We start from the raw sequence: 22,533 nt of genomic DNA, 5'->3' as shown, positions 1-22,533 counted from the left end.
ATAATAATAATGATAATAATCTTTATCTACAATCTTAATCTAGCCTCTCTATTCTCTTATATTATAGACTTGCATTCTTGCAGAGAATTATTCATTTACTAACTGATTGTTAGGGGGAAAAAAACTTTATAAAATATATTCATGTTTTCTATCTGTTTTCTTTTTATTTATCATACAATTAACAAAAGCAAAATGCCTCTAACACTAGCTTGCTCTATTCTTTTTTATATATCTGTTTTCTTTTTATTGTATAATAAATAAATAAAAACCTTGCTATGTGTACTGAGTTACGCTAACTGAGGCTTGTTAAAGCACTTTTTTGCTCTTTTGTTGATTTTGAATGCTTCCATTGTCCTCATTTGTAAGTCTCTTTGGATAAAAGCGTCTGCTAAATGTAAATGTTATAACAACAATAATAATTTTTCATTTCTTTAAATCCTTTAAAAAAACTTAGCAAGGTTATATACTTAAAAAACTGAACATTTATTATCATTTTATTTGTTTGTTTGTTGTTGTTGTTTTACTTTACATTCAAATAAACGTTCAGTGAAATAAAACAGAGAAAATCTTGAGCTTATTTTATTTCAACTAGTAGCAAGGACAATAAACATCTATGAAAAATATTTAGACATATTTAAAGAAATTATCATAAACAAGTGAATGAAATAATGATAAAAATGACAAATCACACACCAGAATTAAAATGCAAAATATACATTTCAAATAATTACATTTATAGATCCTATAAAAGTATCTCAGTGATAGGCCTACTAAAATAACACTAATATTAAAACATACTTGTCTTTGTATTACCTTATTTATTTATTTGTCATTTATTTCTTAAATGTTGATGATCGACTGGTCATGAATATTTAATCAAAAACATAAAAACAGTCCACCAGAGGGTTGTAATACATTCTTCTTGATCCACTGAGTTTTTACTGCATTAATGCTGTAGAATTGAGACAGAGTATAGCACAGTCAGCAGAGGGTGCTACAGTTAAGACAAACCAAGCATTTGCAAATCCACTGAAACCACAAAGCTACAACTGCTGGCAGCTCATTCAAGATTGTACCTGGATGGCACATTCAAAAGTTTATGTCAGTGTGGGACAGGTTACCCATCCGGGTAAGCAGTGATGATATGAAAGTAGGCTACTGTTAACATAAAAGTTGGGTACCTTGAGAGTATGCCATTCAATTAATAAAGCTAATTCTATTTTTAGGCTGAAGCTTCTTTCAAGCTGTACCAACAGCAATGATAGAGAAATATGACCAAACAGGCTTTTTCCAATTCAGACCTTAAAATATCTAAGACACATAAATGGACCAATTGTTGGAAGATTCTATTTGTTATGTTATAAGGTGTTATAGTCCTGAAATGCAAGTTAATCTAACAACTTTTCATCTAACAACAGTTGCACAGAACAAGAGTCTTGTATCCAAGATATTACAGTCAACAAGATAAACTTATTTGAATAAAATAGTGGCATACCTAACACTCTTAAATTTAGCTTATGTGTTATCTGATGATCATTTCAAAGACCTGAAAACAATTTGAAACTAAACAAATGGATCTCTAATCAAGAATCCAACCACATATAGATCAGTGAATCCAACACTAATGATTGTGTGTCCTCTTAAACATTATATTCACCCATATTTTTCACATTTCCCACACAGGCCTATGTCTCATTTGTATTGTTTGGATTGGTCACCACAAGCAGGAAGTGCACCTGGCACACCTCCGTCATAAAGGTGGGTGTCTTAAACAAAGAAGGTGACATCATAAGGGAAATGTGGAGTCCGGTTGGTCAGTGACTGATGGAGGCGAGAGGAACTGAGATGAAAGATCAGCCATGATTAGCTCATTATATCTCGTGCCTAGTGATGACAACCGCATCAAAGACGCCAGTGTGTTAATGATGCGGAGGAAATGAGAATGGAGCCACAGTTTGTAAACAAGGTGTTAAAATTAAACAAGAGTAAACAGACACTCATTATCCTTATACTGAACTCAGAAAAGAAAAAATAATAAGAAGAATAGTATTTATAGCAAGTGTTGGTTATTTTATTTTTTTTTTAAATCCATATCTGATTAGAATGAAAAGGAACTAACTCAGCCCTAAATAAATGTGAATCCTCCAGCAGGTAAACGCACCTGCTAATATGTAGGGAAATATGGTTTCCCTGGCAATGGGCGGAGTGACTGATGATCCAGTAAGTCTGGCGTGCCTCACCCCTCTCGGGACCGCGCCTCCCCAAGGGCTAAAATGAGTTTCTGCCCCTTTAAGAAGTTGAGCTGTCCAGCACAGCTGGGATTTCAACACGGACAGATAGCGCAATGAAGAGCAGCGTCGACCCGTCATCATGTGCACCGGGCTTTCGAGGACTGCCTGTCCGCTGCGACTTTTTGCCCTCTGCATCCTTCTTTCCCACGCAGCAGCATATTTCGGGTCAGCAGAGACTTTTCTATCCTCTATCTTTTCTGAACTCATGGAAATAGCCTCTGACTGCATTATTGTTGCATTTCACATGGAATCATATCATTGTAAGATGCGGCAACAGGTGGAGATATTTGGTGATGTTGGATGTCCCATGCGCAATTACGCATATCTTGTTATTGGTTGTATGTTTAACAATCAGGTTTAAAAGCTACATTGCAGGTTGTCTGTTACAAATAATCAAATGAGGCTAAGTCATATCATTATATCCTGAATGTGGCATTTTAAAGGTGTCTCAAATTAATTATTTAAATAAGGAAGACTTTTTGTCTGCTCGTAAAAAGTAGCTACAAGTAACGCTGTTAGATGTAATTTAAAGTTGTTTTTTTTCTAGTTGTTATTGTTTTTAAAACATTGATGTGTCTAAAATATGTCAATGGTGTGCTGCTGGTCGATTATTGGCGTTGAGCGCAGCGCAGTGTATGGATCCAGATGTCTTCCGATGGTTTGGCACCGCGTCCCTGCCCTCGCACTACCTGATAATTAAGATCTTTCTGGCTTATGCTCATAGGACTTTGCTCCACTTGTGTTTATAATAAGAATCATGAGCGTAAAAACACTCTGCAATTGGTTTTTATTTAAGAGTGCTTACTTAAGTTTGTTAAGCGCCACAGTAAATCCAAGGGCGCTCAGACGTCTACTGGGTGACTGGGGAAAGAGCACGTGTAGTTTTCTGCATTATTTATTCAAACAAGACTATTCAAATGAGGTATTTAAACATATATTCAAAGCAGATGTGCCATCAGTCGGGCATTCTAGAAAAAAAAGTTAATTTGTTGTCTTAAGTTTTCAAATAGCCTCATTAACCTTAGTGACAAAGTTTAAACTCTGGAAACCTATTGGAAATTGGGGTGAGATAAATAATTGTAACAAGTTAAACCAAAGATGTTTTATAACATTATGATTGAAAACGTCTTACACTCTGTGTGATGTTCAAAAGGGTCTTGAAGGTCTATTTTTAGTGTCTTTTAAATATGTGGTGATTGTGAACAAATCAAAATTAACCCCCTGCTGAAAAATAAATGAATGGTTTTAGTGACTGTAGTGTGCGTGTTATTGGTAGCCTTACAGGTCGCGAGCCACTGGTCTTTCTGCCCGGTCCTTTTGCCAACGAGTCTCCGAACGGTAAAGCGCACCTGAAGCAATGCGAGCAGATGACTTTGACGCGCCGGCAAAAGCGCTTGTGCCGGCGAGAACCGGGGCTGGCGGAGACTCTGAGGGAATCTGTCCGCCTCAGCCTCCTGGAGTGCCGCTATCAGTTCCGCAACGAGCGCTGGAACTGCAGTATGGATGGCCGTGGAAGCCTTTTAAAACGAGGTAAAATATATGTCACCCTTATTCCCACAATATTTGTGTTCCATTCTGAAAACTTGTGTTTAAAAGCACATTTCTGTGAGAAATTAAAAACAAATATTAAGTGTTATTAACATCAAGCTAAATGTACAAATGTTTTGTGAAATGTTTTACAATATGTTGGAATATGATAAGGTTCACAGTTCAGCCATTTTAGCCTTGCGCTCAAGGTCATTCGTTTATGGAATTGTTCATAATTTGAATATGATGGGTTTTTTTTTTTTCTAAATAAAATGGTATGTCCATCTAAGATAGATAGATAGATAGATAGATAGATAGATAGATAGATAGATAGATAGATAGATAGATAGATAGATAGATAGATAGGCTACTGGCCTTTGTTTAACTGGAATGTTGATGACAGCCCAAATGGAGAAGGAAGACAAAACAATTAATTTATAATTAATTAAAATTAAATAAAAAAGTTTGTTCCGTTAGGAATATCACATAGTAAAAATTTAAAAAAGCGTTTTCATTGTTGAAGCAATTGTTTAATATTAACATGGAACAAAAAGAAATGACCGAATCTTGTGAGTTTAAAACCCACAAAACACAATTGTACAATTTGCTGTTTGGTAGCCTTAAATTAGTCGGTACTACTTATTTATATTGTCAGAAAGGGAATGTTTTAGCATTAACAACTATGCAGAGACCTGCATGTGGTGGCTGCTTCCAAACGAACATGTGCGTAATGTGCAGGATGTGAATGTGAAAGCCATGCGTAGGTCAGTCCGCTGGTAATTAGGGACTTGGGAAGCGCGGAATCCCTGTGCGGTGAGGCCTCGCGGGGCCAGATGAAGTATTTTTATCTCGCGGAAAAGCGCCCAGTTCTCAGAGGAAAAGGGCGGCGTGGTCGCGCGCTTTCATCTGACAGAAAACTTAGTCAAAATAATAATTAATTGGATCAAAATACACGCCTTGCCTCAGCTCTGATTTAAGCAAACAATAATAGGCTACGAGGAGGCTGCGAGCAGGGACTGTGCTTAAGGATCGTGACAATACTGCACTTAATACTTAATTGGAAAAGTTGTATAGTTCATGTTAGGGTTTCCATACAGGCATGATAAGGGTGGCTTTTCGTTTAAAGTAGATTTTGAAATAATAAATATAGTCATATAAATGTTTTTCAAAAGAAAAATAAGGCATAACTACAAACAAAGATCCACTATATTTATTTTATTGTGGACATATCATATCCACTTTGTTATCAGTTATCAAAAGAACTTTAGATTTGCGTTACTTGCAATCAGAGATGATTGTTTTATTATAGGCCTATTAGTTAATTCCTACAAAGTGCTCAGTATTTAGCTTGTAATGTGAACTCCTTATGCCCCCCTTATGAGGTTACCAATTAGTACATCAAATCTTTCATTACGTTAGTAATGATATGCCTGGAGTCATTATTTCAATGCACGCTATTTAAAACATTTCTCAAAAGCACTAATAGGCTGATTTTATTTCTGTGCACGACTTTTTAAAGTCTAAAAAGAGCTGTACACATTTAAAACAGTTGCTCAGTGCTCATTTATGAATGCATTACTTCATCAGGTTTTAAAGAGACGGCCTTCCTGCTCGCGGTGTCATCAGCAGCGTTGTCTCACGCGCTGGCCAAAGCGTGCAGCTCGGGGCGCATGGAGCGCTGCACCTGCGACGATTCTCCTGGTCTGCAGCACCGCGAGGCCTGGCAGTGGGGCGTATGCGGGGACAACCTCAAATACAGCACTAAGTTTCTCAAGAAATTCTTGGGGCAAAAACGGGTCAGCAAGGACCTGCGTGCCCAAATCGACGCTCACAACATTAACGTCGGCATCCGGGTAAGACAAAAAATATGAACAAGCCTATGCCTATTTAAAAAAAATAATACAAATAATATAATGCACGCTTTTAAGAGTAAAGTTTTCAAAAGGGGTTTTCGTAAAGTAGTTCCCCAGTGAACCAGTTTTTATCTTAATTTGCAGAACATGTAAACTATAATATAATAATATAAAGAACCTTTAGTAGAACTTGAAGGGTTCCGTTGATTCTTCATGGAATCCCTTATAAAACGTTTATTTTTAAGGGTGTAGTCTACATGATCCATTACCCTCCAAAGGTCATATAGAGAAGATCTGTAAGGGTTAACTCTCTCACAGACACTATAGCGTCCTCTCTTGGTTGATGGGGTGCGGTCTTCTAGTTCATTGTTGCCCAAAGGAGAGTTCAGAGAGTGGGGTGAGGCAGGTAGGTGAGCAGGTATTGGCCAGCTCTCTAGAGCCAGGTGTTCCTTCCACTGGTCCAGGCATGACAGCGCTTGCTGTGGAGGCCCTCTTCAAAATTAGAGGTCTCCCATGAGGGCGATTATGCAGAGGCCTCTGTAATATACTAGCATTTTTTCCACCTATGCCTCCCGCTTTACCAGTCTTACTGCTGCCGCCGTCGCCACCGCTCTCCTAGACTTTCATAAATCCTCATAACATCCCTCAAAACAGTACTGTTACCAGGAGACGGCCAGCCTCGGGGAAAGACAGAGGGAACGAAAAAGGGGGAGGCTTTACGAGGTTCACAGAAAGAGTAAGAAAAGAACTGCTGGACAAACTCGGATCTTATCTTATCAGTCTCCGGTTTTGTTGTTTCCCACAGTTGACACCTCAGGCCACAGATGGCGGTTAACAAAAACAAGCAAAGGTGGCTGAGGTCTTGTTTTCCCCTCCCCTTTCAGATTTTCTTCATTTCCTTGCTTTTTCTCTGTATTGCTCATGTGGCCCTGGGGTGGGAGCTCATACCTGTGTAGGGTGGAACACCCCCATCGACCATTTGACCTCCCCATCTCCCCTTGGGCCCATTTTTGATGACTGAGACTGATTTGCTCTGCAGCTACTTCCGCAGTTGATGTGAAATGAAGAGAGGAGGATGAATAGGAGACATAGATCAACAGTCAACCAATAAATGATGTGATTTTAATTTAGAGTACCAATACATTGAAATTGAAAATGGAGGGCGAGAGAGCAAAAAAACAAAGATGTGCTGATCTGAGCATAGATCAGGGATGGTGGTCTTCAAGAGGTGCAGGTCAGAGTGGAAAGACCGCCAGCTCAGGCATTCCCCCTGCATCCATCTACACCAAGTCAACCCAATGTTTTTAGCTCAGGGCTATGAAGTCCTAGAGTATCAGCGGAATTACTCAAACAACTTATAATTTTGGAAAACATGCTGTTCCACATTTACAACTTGTATGTTCACTTCCCTCCCCACTTTTGGGGAGATAATCAATAACAATATATTAATGTGACTTCCCAATCATGTAAAATAGTCCTCTCTAGCCCAGTGGTTTCCAACTTTTTGGACTCTAAGCCTGCCAGCTGTCCACAATGTAACTTGAAGGTCCCATTACTTTTTCAGTTGGTCATGATTTTTGGTTAAGAGTTGAGAAGAAGGAAAATACGCTTACTCACAATATCTAACTGATAAAACATAAATATATATATATATATATATATATATATATATATATATATATATATATATATATATATATATATATATATATATATAGACCAACGCTACTTTGGCGTCATCGAAGGTTAACGCCCCTTTTTGGGGGAAAACAAACGGATTCCTGATACAGAAGTCGCTCCAGGGACCTTTTGTTTTTCATTGTTTCTGATGTGTACAGGCCTGTCAGACACAATTACAAACAGATATTGTATAATAGTTATATTGTTTAGTCCTAGCCTGCGAATATTTGAAACTTAAAATCAGTTAACAGCCAAGGTAGCGTGCCTAATGAGAGCTAACGTTAATCACGTAGCTACTAGCAGCTTCGTATTTCCAACTACAACAAAACTGTCAATAGCTTAAATCAAGTGTTATTCATTTGCACATTCAAAGCCAATGGAGCTTCAAGATTTTCATTTATGTGACTATTTGGGTCTAGAAATTCTACTTTTAAAACTTTTACTTTTACTACTTTTTAGTCACCTTGAGGCCCCCTTGGAAGTTTGCTGAGATCCCCTAGTCACCCTAGGTCTAATAGGGCCCATTTACACCAATGCAATATGAAATAAATTAAAAGAAATCCCCAACGAAAGGCCTGTTCACACCAAAGGTGAAACCACTCATCATTACTGCGGTAATATCGAGTTAACTCAAATTTGATTCAAAGTAATTATCAGGCTTGGGATTTGGACATATGACTAAAAGCTTAGGCTACACTTTTTTTTAGGTGTCCTTGTTGCAGTGTAATTATACATTTAAGTATTGAGTAATATTAATTAACTACATGTGCTATATGGTTGGGGTTTGGCTTATGGTTACTTGCATGCAATTATGCATACCGTATTTTTCAGACTATAAGTCGCATAAGTCGCATCAGTCCCAAAATACGTCATGATGAGGATAAAAACATATATAAGTCGCACTGGACTATAAGTCACATTTATTTAGAACCAAGCAACAAGAGAAAACATTACCGTGTATAGCCACCAATCAATGCTGTTCAGTGTAGGCTACAGGAGCACTGAGCAGCATAAAGCGCCCTCTCTCGGCTGTAGATGGTAATGTTTTCTCTTGGTTCATTTCTCTCGGTTCATATCAAATTAATTTTGATAAATAAGTCGCACCCGACTAAAAGTCGCAGGACCAGCCAAACTATGAAAAAAAGTGCGACTTATAGTCTGGAAAATACGGTAATTTATTCTTCTTATGAATGTAACATGTAACATGCTTGACAAGGACACCTTAAATGGGTTATATGATGCGATTTAAATTTTTCCTTTCTCTTTGGAGTGTTACAAGCTTTTGGTGCATTAACAAGATCTGTAAAGTTGCACGGACTAAAGTCTCAAATCCAAAGAGATATACTTTATAAAAGTTAAGACTCGTCCACGCCCTCCTAAAATGGCTCGTTCTAACACGCCTCCACATGTCTACGTCACTATGTGGGAAGATCTGCAAAACGCCACACAAATGCTCATGCAAAGAAACAAGGCGAACCTTTTATTCTCTCTGTTGCTGTCAGTGCCATTTCGTGGAGAAGCTGTGTGTTTCATTGTGAAAGTGAAACTACTTTGCTTGGGCTTCAAAAAGAGCACAACATCCACTTTGTCAAATCCACCAGCTGTTCCTCGCTCTAGCCGCTGGCTGCTGCTCACTCAAGCCATGGGCCGTTCCTCTCTCGAGCTGCTGCTAGATTTACATATGTAAAGGATTTGCTATGATTCATATGCGAGTTTTGAGCAGTGTAGATTAGAGCTTGTTGTTTGTCATTTCTCAGATCACAAATGCAGACATGGTTTTATGTTTACGTAGCGCGATATGCAACGCAATGCGTAAAAAGACAGTATAAGTCATTATAATCAGTAATTATGTTCCCACTGGATGCAACTGCCTCTTTTGTAATGGGTTTTATTGTTTTTGTCTTGTCATGCCAGTGTTCTGACCGGGACACGCCATAACAGTATATTCTGAGGGGCATAACATTTCCGTCAGACGCTTGAAACATTCGGCCAATCACAAAGCACTGGATAGCTGGCCAATCAGAGCACACCTCGCTTTTCAGAACAAAGATTCTTGTAAAAATCAACGCGTTTCAGAAGGCAGGGCATAGAGGAGAAACAATAATGTACATTATGTGGAAAATAATGTGTTTTTTTTACCTTAAACCACATAAACACATTTCACTACACCAAATACACAAAATAATGTTATTTTTAGCAACATCATATGACCCCTTTAAAATAAAGTGTTACCAACCATATATCTTATTGGCTGGCACATTTCATCACCAGACAAAACACAAAAAATCGCTGAAGTGTGAATAACTTTACAAAAATTGTTTCTCTTTAAAATCTTCTTCAGTACCAAATATCCATGTGAAAAGGTCAAAGCCAATCCAATAAGTGAGACCAAACTTCAGCAGCCTATATAGAATTTTTTGTTTCATTTTCACAGGATCATAGTGTTGTATTTGGCGTGCTGCGTTCATGTCTTCACCTCTGTCTTTTAATTTTTCTCTCAGGCGGTGAAGAGTGGTCTTAAGACTACTTGTAAGTGTCACGGTGTCTCCGGTTCTTGTGCTGTGAGAACATGCTGGAAGCAGCTCTCCCCGTTTCAAGACACAGGCCATCTGCTGAAGTATCGCTATGACACGGCCATTCGAGTGCATAGTGTTACCAACTCTGCCACTGGAGAGACCGAGCTGGCCAGCCCACGGCGCCACAGCAACACAGGTCCCCGTCTGCGGCCCACCGAGCTGGTATTTCTGGAGGAGTCGCCCAGCTTTTGCAGGCCATCGCGCTACTCCCCCGGGACGGCTGGCAGAACGTGTTCAAAGGACACCAGCTGCAGCAGCCTGTGCTGTGGACGGGGCTACAACACGGCCCTCCACCTCACCACCCTCTCCTGCCACTGCCAGGTCCGCTGGTGCTGTCACGTCGAGTGTCAAACCTGCCTCCAAGAGGAAGAGGTCTACACCTGCAAGAAACACTGATAGCACAGAAGGAGACCGAGAAGACAATGTGGAAATGGAAGAATGCTGAGGATTGTTAATGCGTCGGCTAGACAACTAGTAGAGTTGTGAGAGGTTTTGAGGTTGTGATAAGGAAAAAGATCTGCCAGTCTTACCTGCTTTAGTTGTGATTCACTTTCTTAAACTCTGGGCTCCCACATGGAGTTCTGAACAAACGTTCAGGAGGAACGTGGTCATTTAATACGACCAATCAGTACCTGAACAAGCATTTATAAGTGCCTTTGACAGTTCCTCCACCACCCCAGCTCCACCTTCAAGGAAATCTTACTTTTGTTCTTCAGCTCAAACCCTTTAACATGGACAGCAAGCAAAAAATTTATACCCTCTCTTCATTAAAGATTACACAGACCCGTTAACTCATGCCACAAGTGTGGGCAAACCTGGCCATGGGTCCCAGGGCATTTGTGAGATGCTTGACTAGATTGAAATGAGCTTTTCTGCTGTCAAGGAAGCTAAATGGGACGTTTCATATGTTTCCTTGTTTAGTGGAGATTTGAATTGAACCAGACCACTTTTTTCTTCTGCAGCAATAAACCAACTTCACTGGGAGGTTGCCTGTTGAATGGTCTGTGTTGATCACACACTGATGGCAATGGACTAGAGATCTGCCTAGATCCGTGTATTTATACTCAAACTGATAGTGAGGAAGTGAGACGGCGGTCTGCTCAATTATATTTCTGACTGCTTGGACTGTATATCTCTCTATTGCTCTGAGAGTCCACATATGGCTTCAAAATATGCTGAGAGTATGAGGCACTTATGAATGCATTTATTTGTGAATATTATGATAGTCTTTTATATGTAGTGAAGAAAGTACTTATGTCTGTTATGGTATTCACAGTTATAATGCTTAACAAAGATATATTACAAATTGGGAGGGTGGGGGGTGGTAATGCTGATAAACTGGAAATCTACTGGGACACTGTCTACTTTTATAGACTCTTCTAATGAATGTTAAAGAAAGTTATATAATCAGAAATATGTTGCTTTAGATATTGAATGGCCACTAAATTGCTGTATCTGGTAATAGATAGGAATGTATTTATTGCAATTCGATAAAACTGACCACCTGCCGCACCCGCTTCAAGTACACTTACTGGTGTATTCCAGACTGCATTCACAAATCTACACCCTTTTATTTACATTTGTCATATTGCTGCATGATTTCCAGCTTTTACTGTGTAGAAGTTTGGCAAAAGCATTAGGGATCAGACAGAACAAAGTGTGTCATTAGAGCATGACCCGAACATCACCTCTCCCTACAGCTGCATATACTGTGTGCACACATCTGGGCTTCTGAGTATGTAGTCTTTATTCTACGGTTTCACATCAAGGGCAATGAGAGTGAGTATGTACCATCCAGAACAAAGGAAAACATCTCCTTTCCTAGTGAGCAAGGCTCTCTGGTCTATAAATTCTATAAGCCCTTTCATGTGTATGAAGCCTTTGATAAAGCCCATTCCAGTCCCCCATTAGCCCATTACCAATCAGAGCAAATAACAGCGCTTTTTCTTCAGAATTTGCTGAAAGCAGAAAGAGTTGAAAGTAGGTGTGCTGGATTCCCAATGGAGGCCTTTGTTACAGGGATATTTAATATTTTTTGTTATGTAATGTTTTGTTAATTTTAGCTTTATTTTTATATTGTATTAATTTGGCTGTTTTTAAGCTCAATTTTTGTTTGTTTGTTTGTTTTACAGTTCTTAGCTGTTTTTTGTTTTGTTTTGACCAAATGCGAGTGGAATTGTTGAAAATTAGTTGTGTAGGTGCACTGCACATAAAGGCACATTTTAACTCAGACACAAAGTATTACTCATAAATATTTTCTGTTAAAATAAACATAACATGCATTTATTCACTTAACAACTGAAACTCAAATTTAAAGTATGAGAATGTGAGCGTGTACGTGCCTATTTCTGTGTGTGCGTGTGTGTGTGTGTGTGTGTGCATGGTGATTCTGGGAAGGCAGAAAACTGCAGTAAAATTGGCCACATCAATCAAGTGAAAGAAAGTCCAAGCATTCAGTGACATGCCATTCAGCTGAAGCATTTGTAATGTCTAAAACGTTTGCTTCAAGAGGGTTTCACTCAGACTCATTTGAAGTTCATATGCATGATATGAAAGCTTTGTCCTGGAATCGATTCAGTTTCTATGAAAGAGACTTTACTGAAGAAAGAGAGTTCTCACACTGAGTCAGCACATGCAAATATGTGAAACCCCAACAGTGGCTGTGAAAAGCCAAATGAGATTGTTTCCTACATCTGAGTGTATGTGTGTGGATGTGAGCGTGTTTCTCTGCTGCATCTGATGAAATGGTAACATTTATAGCACAGATATCCGTAATGAACCCTCTGTCAACCTGTGGGTTATGGAGTCTATGTGTTTGTTTGTGTTGTCATAGCTTTAACAGTGTAATGTTTCACTTTGTGATTTCATGCCGGGGATTTTTTTCTACTACCTCACCCGGTCTATGGGGGAAATTAAATACTAAGATGTTTTTTCTTACTAGATATTTAAGACAATGCTTCTTTTAAAAGTTTTAGCCTGAAATACAGATGCATTTACTATACATTTCTTTTTAAAAACTTTTGTGAACTATTTCCTTATTTAAGAACCAATTTATCATATTCAAATAAAATACTACATTTGTAAAAATGGTGTCTTGCATTTGTCAACAGACTGACCTCTTGAAATGAAATGTAAAAAATGCTCACTTCCTTTCTGTCTCTCTGTCTCTCTCTCTCTTTCTGTGTTTGTGGTCTAGTTAAATCACAGCTAATCATGGAGCTGATGGATCCTGACCTGCAGTATTTTCCTGTCACTACTCTCAACTTGAGCCTCATTCTAATTTCACTCACCCAAAACATATACAAATAGTTGAGCTTGCACATGATGTGCCCCTGCCACACACACACACACACACACACACACACATTCGCATGCACAATACCTAAGTAATGGACACCGGGAGTCTGGCATGAGGCAAGTGAGTTACTTATAGTTCAGGTACATTCATAATTGTGTAGCTTTCCAGTAACAAAGCTAATTTATGAAAGGCTGTTGTAAATGTCTGTAAGCCGGGAGAATAATCAAACAGGCTCACCTAAATGGTCCTCTATCCCTCAGTTCATTTAATTTAACCAAATGAAACCAAAAGATTCACCAATTCTAGTTCCTGTATACATTTTTGATTAATGTTTGTTCTGTTAAGTATAAACTTATGTCCACAATAGATTTTCCATTGTTTGTAAACCCTTCATTACTTTTGAGTGAGGGAAAAAATAATGAAGTATCATTGGATTTTTATATATTTTAATTATAAAAACATATCTATGTTAGTTTTCTTCAGTATAGACCTTAGTCATGCATCATATTGAATTTAACAAGACTTTAAAAGAAAATGAGGCTTACAGTCTAACGGCACACACTTTCCCCTAGATTGCGTTTTGTTTTCACAATTCACAATATGTAAAACTTTTATTAACTTTTTGTTTACCTGAAAGTGGCAAAAATTTAATATGGCACTATCCTGACTAAAGTCTATAGTTTACTTTTTTGTGTTTGTATAGTGCAGCTAATTACAGGTGCATCTCAATAAATTAGAATTTCGTGGAAAAGTTCATTTATTCCAGTAATTCATCTCAAATCGTGAAACTTGTGTATTAAATAAATTCAATGCACACAGACTGAAGTAGTTTAAGTCTTTGGTTCTTTTAAATGTGATGATTTTGGCTCACATTTAACAAAAACCCACAAAATCAGAATATGGTGACATGCCAATCAGCTAATCAACTCAAAACACCTGCGAAGAATTCCTCAACCTTCACAATAGTCTCTCAGTTTGGTTCACTAGGCTACACAATAATGGGGAAGACAGCTGATCTGACAGTTGTCCAGAAGACAATCATTGACACCCTTCACAAGGAGGGTAAGCCTCAAACATTCATTGCCAAAGAAGATGGCTGTTCACAGAGTGCTGTATCCAAGCATGTTAACAGAAAGTTGAGTGAAAGGGAAAGTGTGGAAGAAAAAGATGAACAACCATCTGAGAGAATCACAACCTTATGAGGATTGTCAAGCAAAATCAGTTCAAGAACTTCTTGAGGAATGGACTGAGGCTGGGGTCAAGCCATCAAGAGCCACCACACACAGACAAGTCAAGGAATTTGCTGAACCACAGACAACGTCAAAAGGGCATCTTACCTTGGCTAAGGAGAAGAAGAACTGGACTGTTGCCCAATGTCCTCTTTTCAGATGAGAGCAAGTTTTGTATTTCATTTGGAAACCAAGGTCCTAGAGTCTGGAGGAAGGAAGGAAAAGCTCATACCCCGAGTTGCTTGAAGTCCAGTGTTAAGTTTCCACATTCTGTGATGATTTGGGGTGCAATGTCATCTGCTGGTGTTGGTCCATTGTGTTTTTTGAAAACCAAAGTCACTGAAATTTTGGAGCACTTCATGCTTTCTTCTGCTGACCAGCTTTTTGAAGATGCTGATTTCATTTTCCAGCAGGATTTGGCACCTGACCACACTGCCAAAAGCACAAAAGTTGGTTAAATGACCATAGTGTTGGTGTGCTTGACTGGCCAGCAAACTCAACAGACCTGAACCCCAGAAAGAATCTATGGGCTATTTTCAAGAGGAAAATGAGAAACAAGAGGCCAAAAAAATGCAGATGAGCTGAAGGCCACTGTCAAAGAAACCCGGGCTTCCATACCACCTCAGCAGTGCCACAAACTGATCACTTCCATGCCACGCCGAATTGAGGCAGTAATTAAAGCAAAAGAAGCCCCTACCAAGTATTGAGTACATGTACAGTAAATGAACATATTTTCCAGAAGACCAACAGTTCACTAAATGTTGTTTTTTTATTGGTCTTATGAAGTTTTATAATTTGTTGAGAGTAAATTTGTGGGTTTTTGTTAAATGTGAGACAAAATCTTCACAATTAAAAAGAACCAAAGACTTAAACTACTTCAGTCTGTGTGCACTGAATTTATTTAATACACAAGTTTCACAATTTGAGTTGAATTACTGAAATAAATGAACTTTTCCATGACATTCTAATTTATTGAGATGCACCTGTACTTCTACAAAACAGCAGCTTGACTGCAGATATTTGCAAAATTTCCAAATATTTCAATAGAATTTAAACAACCATTATTCATAAAGAGCCCCTTGTACCGTGAGTTAATTTATTAAATATTCTGTTAGTTTATTAAATTGGATCCTTTTTTCAGCTTCCTCAAAGAGTGCTCTCAGATCTAAATACCGCATTTTACCATATTTAAATCCATTCCACAGACCAAAAAAAAAAATCACAGAAAAGAGTCTCCAGATACTGTTTGGCCCTGGTGACATCCATAAGCTGACCCATCACAGAACTCATGTGCCTGTACACAGCACTTTATTATCTGAACATGAAAGCATGCGTGCATTGCTGTGTTTGATGTGTCTAAAGGTAATAGCCCCAATAAGACTCTCCCATTCTCTGTTTAGACATAATGAGAATAATAGTCGTTCTCCATCAAACAGATCTGTCCTTTCACTGTCTGCCCAGATCGTCAACCCAGACCTCGTCTAATGACTGTTTATAAGTACTTACCTTTATTAAAGAAACAACCAGGAATAAGGTTGGAGGTGAAACGGCCCAGAGATTTCATGTTTACAAGACAACAGCCACGTCATGTGGCGGCTTTTTAAATCAAAGCTGATTTGATACAAAACCAAAAAAGTCTAAAAAACTGTCGTCTTAAGCCTAGTTGACTATACATTTAAGCACACACACAGATCCACGCATGCTTCAACAAAGGAATTTCTAACCCTTGGGGCATGTCAAGGAGAGAAAGGTAGAGTTCAGACAAGGGAGGAATGAAGAATGAGTGAGTGAGCGAGTGTATGGATGAAGAAATGAAAAATGTGCAGCAGAGAAATGGCTACTTTGTAAATAAGTTACTGTTTGATGTTGGACAGGACAGCAGATGAATATGCTGCTGTGGTGAACCGCAGGAGGTCTGTGAGGGATGATACAACACTAGTTTAATAATGAATCCTAAAGCCTTCATTTCCCCAAAGCCCAGCATCCACAGCCTTCTTCTCACGCACACATCCCCTAGAGAGAGGCTGCAACGGGGGAGACAGTGTGTGTGTTCCTCAATGAGTGGCTTTAATGTGTGAATTTTCATCCTTATCCTCTTTTCATTTGCATATGCAAGTGTGTTTGTGTTGTGGATATTTAAATATGGACTATTCGACTATGTTTTACTGTAATCATAATGTGTGTGTAATGTAATACTGTTTTGTTTAGGCAGCGAGGTCAATCAGGTAGGTCTGTTACCTTCTGGGGACAGGACGCTTTATCTGCCATCTTCATTCTGGATAGAAAACAGACGCACATAGCATAGAAATACCAGTTAGCTCTTTGATAAATTACAAGTAAATTAAATCTTTAAATCTCATTTTCAGGCTCATGACAAGATGAAATACTGCAAACCAGCCAAAGACAGTGATATGTAAACGATTTGTGTGTGTGTGATTTTGTAAAGAAAAGTCAAACATGTTTGGGAATTTTCATTTTGGGGTGAACTATCCCATTCTTAACAGACATCCTTTTTACTTTGGTTGAACTAGCACAGTCTTAAAAATAATGGTTCTTAAAAGTTATAGCAGAACCACTTTCAGGTTTCTTAAAAAATCTTTCAGTGAACAGTTCTTAAAAGAAGCATTCTATTCTAAGTGTAAAGAAAATGTTAACCTAAAACTTGAATCTAAATAAAAAAAAATCACTATAAAGAAGAATGTTAAGTTTCTAATTGATGTTAAAGGTGCTTTATGGAACCATAGATGTAAAATAGAGAATGTTTATTTTTGTGTATAGTGTACATTTTCAAAAAATATTATTTTCTGCTGCTTAGCAAATGTCCTTTATCCATAATGGCTTACATAGTTTTACATTGATTACTGGTTTATGGGTTACCTATTGGAACAAACTTATGCTTAGTTATTTAGCCTTGAGCAAAAACATATTTCTATGAATTTGTTGCCTTATGTTTTGCTATGAACCATAAAAGACCACGTGAATACTTTGCAGAAGAACAGTGGAGTAATTTCATTTGAAATGATAAGGAGAAATTTAATAAAAAGGTATTGTCTGCAAAGTTTCTGTGAGTGAGTGAGAGAGAAGATGGAATAAGAGAGAGAGAGAGGTGGACAATGGCACAGGGTAAGAATTTGGAATGTGAAATGAGTAATGTTATTGCTCAGCCCACATCACAAAGCCACACTGCCTGGAGCTATGACAAGCTGAGTGCATATCTCCATACCTCCATCCATCCCTTCATCCCTTCATCTCTCTGTACTTTTTGCATTCTTTATTCCTTCATTCGTCCAGCTGTCTATAATTATGGGTATTGTGTCTGTTTTAAGTTAAAAATTGAATCTAATATCCAGTATTTACAATACAACAGTTATTGTATTTCAAAAAGGCTTTTTTCAGATTTTGTATGAGGGATAAATACCAGTTTGTTGCTTGTCATAGTTTACACGTTTCAGACAGACCTTTCGTTTGTGTGTTCTAATAATGGATGAGATCCGACTCTTTCTATTACATAGTCACGGCAGTAGGTGGCGACAAATGACTGCCTTAATGAGTGAGTCATTTAAAGGGGTAGTTAATTGTGGTTTCACTTTATTAACTTTAATGTGTAATGTTGCTGATTGAGCATAACAATAAATGCCAAGTTATGAAGCTTAAAGTCTTTTAAAATTCTGGCAGATTACTGCCTACAAAAATGGCTGGTAGGGACTACAACAAGTTACTTCCTGGTTTTCTGACATAACAAACCCAGATAAACTGGTAAAAGGCAGCAAAGGGGGCGAGGCCATGCTGCACTGCTATAGAGAAGAGGAAGAGAAAACTAGAGTTGCATGTAAAAAATCTGTTCATATATGAATCATGATTATGTCTTCTAATGATTCTAATGGATTCAAAATCAATGTTCAGGGGTTCTTAATACTGTTCCTCAAGTCACTCTTCTCTGCACACACTCTCTCTCTCTCTAACATTCATCTGAAGTCCAACAATGAACTGTTCCAATTATACACTTATTTTCACATAGTTATAAGAAGTGTTATACATGGACACGCATGCAGCTGCCGTACTGTATTAAAGCTTTAATCAGGATAAAACCATATATTAAAAGCTAATATAAGCAATGGCATTTACAGATAATAGCATATCTAAAAGTATGAGAGAACAACAAACAAAAAATATAGGCCTAACATTAAAAGGTTTTCTTCAATAATATCCTCTGCTTCTCAATCAGGCTCAAACTGATAAGTGATATTAACAATGCCCTTTTTTTTTCTTTTTTTTTTTTATTAACAATGCCATTGTTTACAATACAACTGGCGCACATGCCGCTGTGGTGATGGGCGGGACTTTTAGACACGTGCTATAGGCGGTTTAGCCAATTACAGCACACTGACTAACGAGCTAACCAATCAGAGCCCATCACCTATTTATGAGGGAGGGGCTTCATAAAAGCAGGAAATTAACAGAGTGTTTCTCAGAAAAGGGACAGAGCGGTGTGGAATAAAGGTAAAAATAAAATTAAGTGAAAATAATATGTTTTTTTTTTTAAACAAAGCATTAATACTTTAGACCAGTGGTTTTCAACCTGTGGTGGTATTGCAGGTGGGCCGCCAATTATTTTCTGTTCATTTCCAGTTCATTCTAGGGCTGTGCGATTAAAAGAAATCGTCATAAAATCACGATTTGAGCGTGCGCGATTTCTAAATCGCTTTATAGCACGATTTTCTGACCTACCGTAGTATGCTTTTTGATGATCCAATCAGAATGCATTGCGCCAATCGCGAGAACAGAACAGACTGGGCATATGCCTATTGCCTAGCTCCAGGTTCACACACTGTCTGTGATGTGCCTTTTTTCCGAGCCCATGTTAACAGATCAGAGCGTTCACACTGCACACGGTAAAAGGCTAGAAAAAATATCTTATTAACCCTCTGGGGACGGATTAGGCGGTACCGCCCAAAATGGCATACTTTTACAAATGTGTAGTTATCTCAAAAACTATTAATGGTAGAGAGATGCGGGTTTTTTTGCCGTCTTCCTCAGATTCCGCTGAAAACAGCGGTGTCCAGTTTGTATATAAACCCTTCCCTTATTGCGCAATACCACTGCGTAAACAGGCCAATGAAAACGATTGTGCTAGGCAGATTCAACACGCAACAGCCAATGGAAAAATTGCCGCTGGGAGGAGTCTTTTTCTAACCCAATCAGAGGAAGGTTATGTCTTCTAGCGATTCAGAGGACTCTGTAGCTCTGCTGTAGCCTTGTAAAAGCTGGCTGGACTTAATTAAAAGACATGTAATCAATAAGCGTTCAGAGAATCAGCATCAGGGTGGAGAAAGCAGAACGCGATCGGAGTATTAGCGAGCACAAAGAGCTAAATTCGAGCGATCGGAGAATCAGCATCACGTGGAGATAGCAGAAAGTGATCGGAGTGTTGGCGAGCACAAAGAGATAAATTCGAGAGAGATACAGCATTATTACAGAATTGTTTTATCAAAATGGCAAGCAGTAAAAGATTTACGGCAGAACAAGCTCTGGAACAATTACTGGAAAGGCCTGGAGAGGCGTTTCTTTGCTCACTGGCATGCCTAGGACTGTTTTTTTTTAAAAAGTTAATTATTTAATTGTTCTTTACACATTTGATTAAACAATAACACATTTCTGTCAAGCAAAAAGTTTGAAAAAATATATTTTCTTTGTTCAAAAACTGTTCTATATTGTGTGTTTTTCAGTAATAAATGACAAAAATCTAATTTTCGTTTTTGAAATTCTCTAGTTTATTGTAATATTTTTCACTCATACTTCCTTTATATAAACATATTGCATGCATGCTTATGGTAGCTTAGGGTCTTCTGAATCCATAGATACCAAACACAGGGTGTTTCATCTCCTTTACATATGATTTATAAGCCCAAATATAAAAATAGAGAAAACAGACCAAAAAGGGCTTAGTCCCAAAAATAAAAAAAACGCCTAGGACTGTTTGTAAATAAAGTTAATTATTTAATTGATATTTACACATTTGATTGAACATTAACCCATTTCTGTCAAGCAAAGAGTTTGAAAAATATATTTTTGGGTCAAAAACTTTTAACTATTGTTGTGTGAGGTAGGATTTTCAGTAATAACTGACAAAAATCTCATTTTCGTCTTTGAAATTCTCTAGTTTATTGTACAATTTTTCAGTCATACTTCCTTTATAGACATATTGCATGCATGCTTATGGTAGCTTAGGGTCTTCTGAATCCATTGATACCAAATACATGGTGGTCCATCCTCATTACATATGGTTTATAAGCCGAAATGTAAAAATAGAGAAAACGGACCAAAAAGGGCTTAGTCCCCTAAGGGTTAATATCTTACACATGAGCATAGAGAGAATTATGAGTGCACAGGACGCAGTTTAAGTGAGAGGAGACACGTTTTAAGTGCGCACACTCTCTCCGCGCAGAGCAGCCTGTCTCCGAGCAAGCACGTCTGGTTTTGTGACAGAGATTCGCACTCGTGCATTATTTTAATGTGCTTTCGTGTTATATTTATGCGCTCTCGCTGCTGACCGCATACATATACTGTATACACACTGCAAACACCTGAGGCACCACTACAATTAATGAGCTCTATCAGAGACAGTTTGGCTCTATGAACAATGCATGGCAAAAAACTTTTTCTATACATCTATACATTTTGTTACATCTTTACCATAGTGATAATTTTGACTTATGTCTGTCCTAGAGACGTTACAACTTTTTAATAAAGCTGTAATTGGTTTTATTTTGGAAATATGTTTCAAATTAATTGTGAATGCATTTATGACTGTAAAAGCATATCGGTGTGTCACAATCGCAAAATGGATCAAAGAAATCGCGATAGTTTTTTTGTCCATATCGCACAGCCCTAGTTCATTCAATAAATACAGTTAACAATCTAGCTTCTGAGTACTAAGTTATTAACCCAACAATAGCGGGGTCAGTTAATTTTTTTTGAAGTGGGCCACGCAAACATTTGTGTGTGGTTGTGTGGGCCGCGAGCTGAAAAAGGTTGGGAACCACTGCTTTAGACTGCACCCTGGAAACACAATCAAGCCTAGAAAAATAACTGTAGCCTATATTTCACTCTAACTGTAGTCAAATATTTACGTTTAAGCATTTAGAATAATTAGTTCAGATTTAATGTCATAATGCTATATTATTATTGTTATTATTAATCTAGTTATTTATTTCATTATATTTTATCTTCATGCACAAGTAAAAACATCACGTTGCTTTGGTGTTAACTGTCCCTTTGCGCCACCTGGTGGTGAATTCACAAACGAGTTTCACATCTGATTTGTATTTGCCGCTGAGGCATAACCGCGACGGTAAGTGTGGCGGTAATAGAGCATCACAGTCCCGCCCACAGCCCGAGAGGGCTCTGGTGCCGGAAGTAAATTTCCCATTCATTTCTCCCATTGACTTTCGGAAAAATCCGTATCTAAAGAGTTTTAGAGCATGTGTGAGGATAACCAGCTACGGCTGAACTCATAAGCTGAACTCGAAACATATCATTTAGAGTGAAAATATTAAGAGAAAATCCAAAAAAAAGTCAAAGGTACAAGACTGTGTACATATTTTCATTTCGAGCGCAGGAACTACTCATCCCATAAACCAGCGCGCCCCATTAAATTGGACTGAAGCCACAACTGCGAACGAGGCAACGAGCCTTTTGAGCGACTTCCAAATCTGATGACAGCCGCTTGCGCAAACTTTTTCCTCCAGTGAATTATATTTTATATAGTGAATGTAGTGAATTTACAATCGTGTAAATAAATAGTGTTTTATATAGGTTTTGTGTATTGATTTTTATGTTTATCATTGTGTATTTTATATATTGTGTGCGTGTGTGGTTAACAATAACGTCAGCAACATGATGCAGTGCTTTGTACCTGACTGCAATCACCGCTCAGTCAACACATGTCGTTGCCATTACACAAATGTTCAGTAAATGCACAAAAAGGTATGCCTAGGCTAAATATTGTTTTGACAGTGGCATTATAAAATGCTTGATATGACTCATACCATATGAAGGCTACAGTAGCCTAGCTAAGTT

General features: G+C 38.1%; 1 protein-coding gene across 1 annotated transcript; it reads left to right on the top strand.

Moving 5' to 3' along the window:
• Window positions 1-2,298: 2,298 nt before the first annotated feature.
• Window positions 2,299-10,599, top strand: LOC113075607 (protein Wnt-9b-like). Its single transcript, XM_026248289.1, has 4 exons — window positions 2,299-2,456; window positions 3,568-3,821; window positions 5,406-5,671; window positions 9,853-10,599. Exons 1-4 carry the CDS (start codon window positions 2,371-2,373, stop codon window positions 10,321-10,323), a joined length of 1,077 nt encoding a protein of 358 aa, XP_026104074.1. The 5' UTR covers window positions 2,299-2,370; the 3' UTR covers window positions 10,324-10,599.
• The last annotated feature ends 11,934 nt before the right edge of the window (window positions 10,600-22,533 follow it).

This window comes from Carassius auratus, unplaced genomic scaffold (assembly GCF_003368295.1).
Source record: "Carassius auratus strain Wakin unplaced genomic scaffold, ASM336829v1 scaf_tig00017267, whole genome shotgun sequence".
Lineage (NCBI taxonomy): Eukaryota > Metazoa > Chordata > Actinopteri > Cypriniformes > Cyprinidae > Carassius > Carassius auratus.
This window is presented reverse-complemented; position numbering and strand designations above follow the sequence as displayed.

Bases quoted from the DNA above. Each gene is read 5' to 3' on its own strand.
- LOC113075607 (XM_026248289.1), top strand. From the start codon at position 2,371: ATGTGCACCGGGCTTTCGAGGACTGCCTGTCCGCTGCGACTTTTTGCC. The intron at 3,822-5,405 runs GTAAAATATATG...TTACTTCATCAG, and splicing joins TGGAAGCCTTTTAAAACGAG to GTTTTAAAGAGACGGCCTTC. The intron at 5,672-9,852 runs GTAAGACAAAAA...TTTTTCTCTCAG, and splicing joins ACATTAACGTCGGCATCCGG to GCGGTGAAGAGTGGTCTTAA.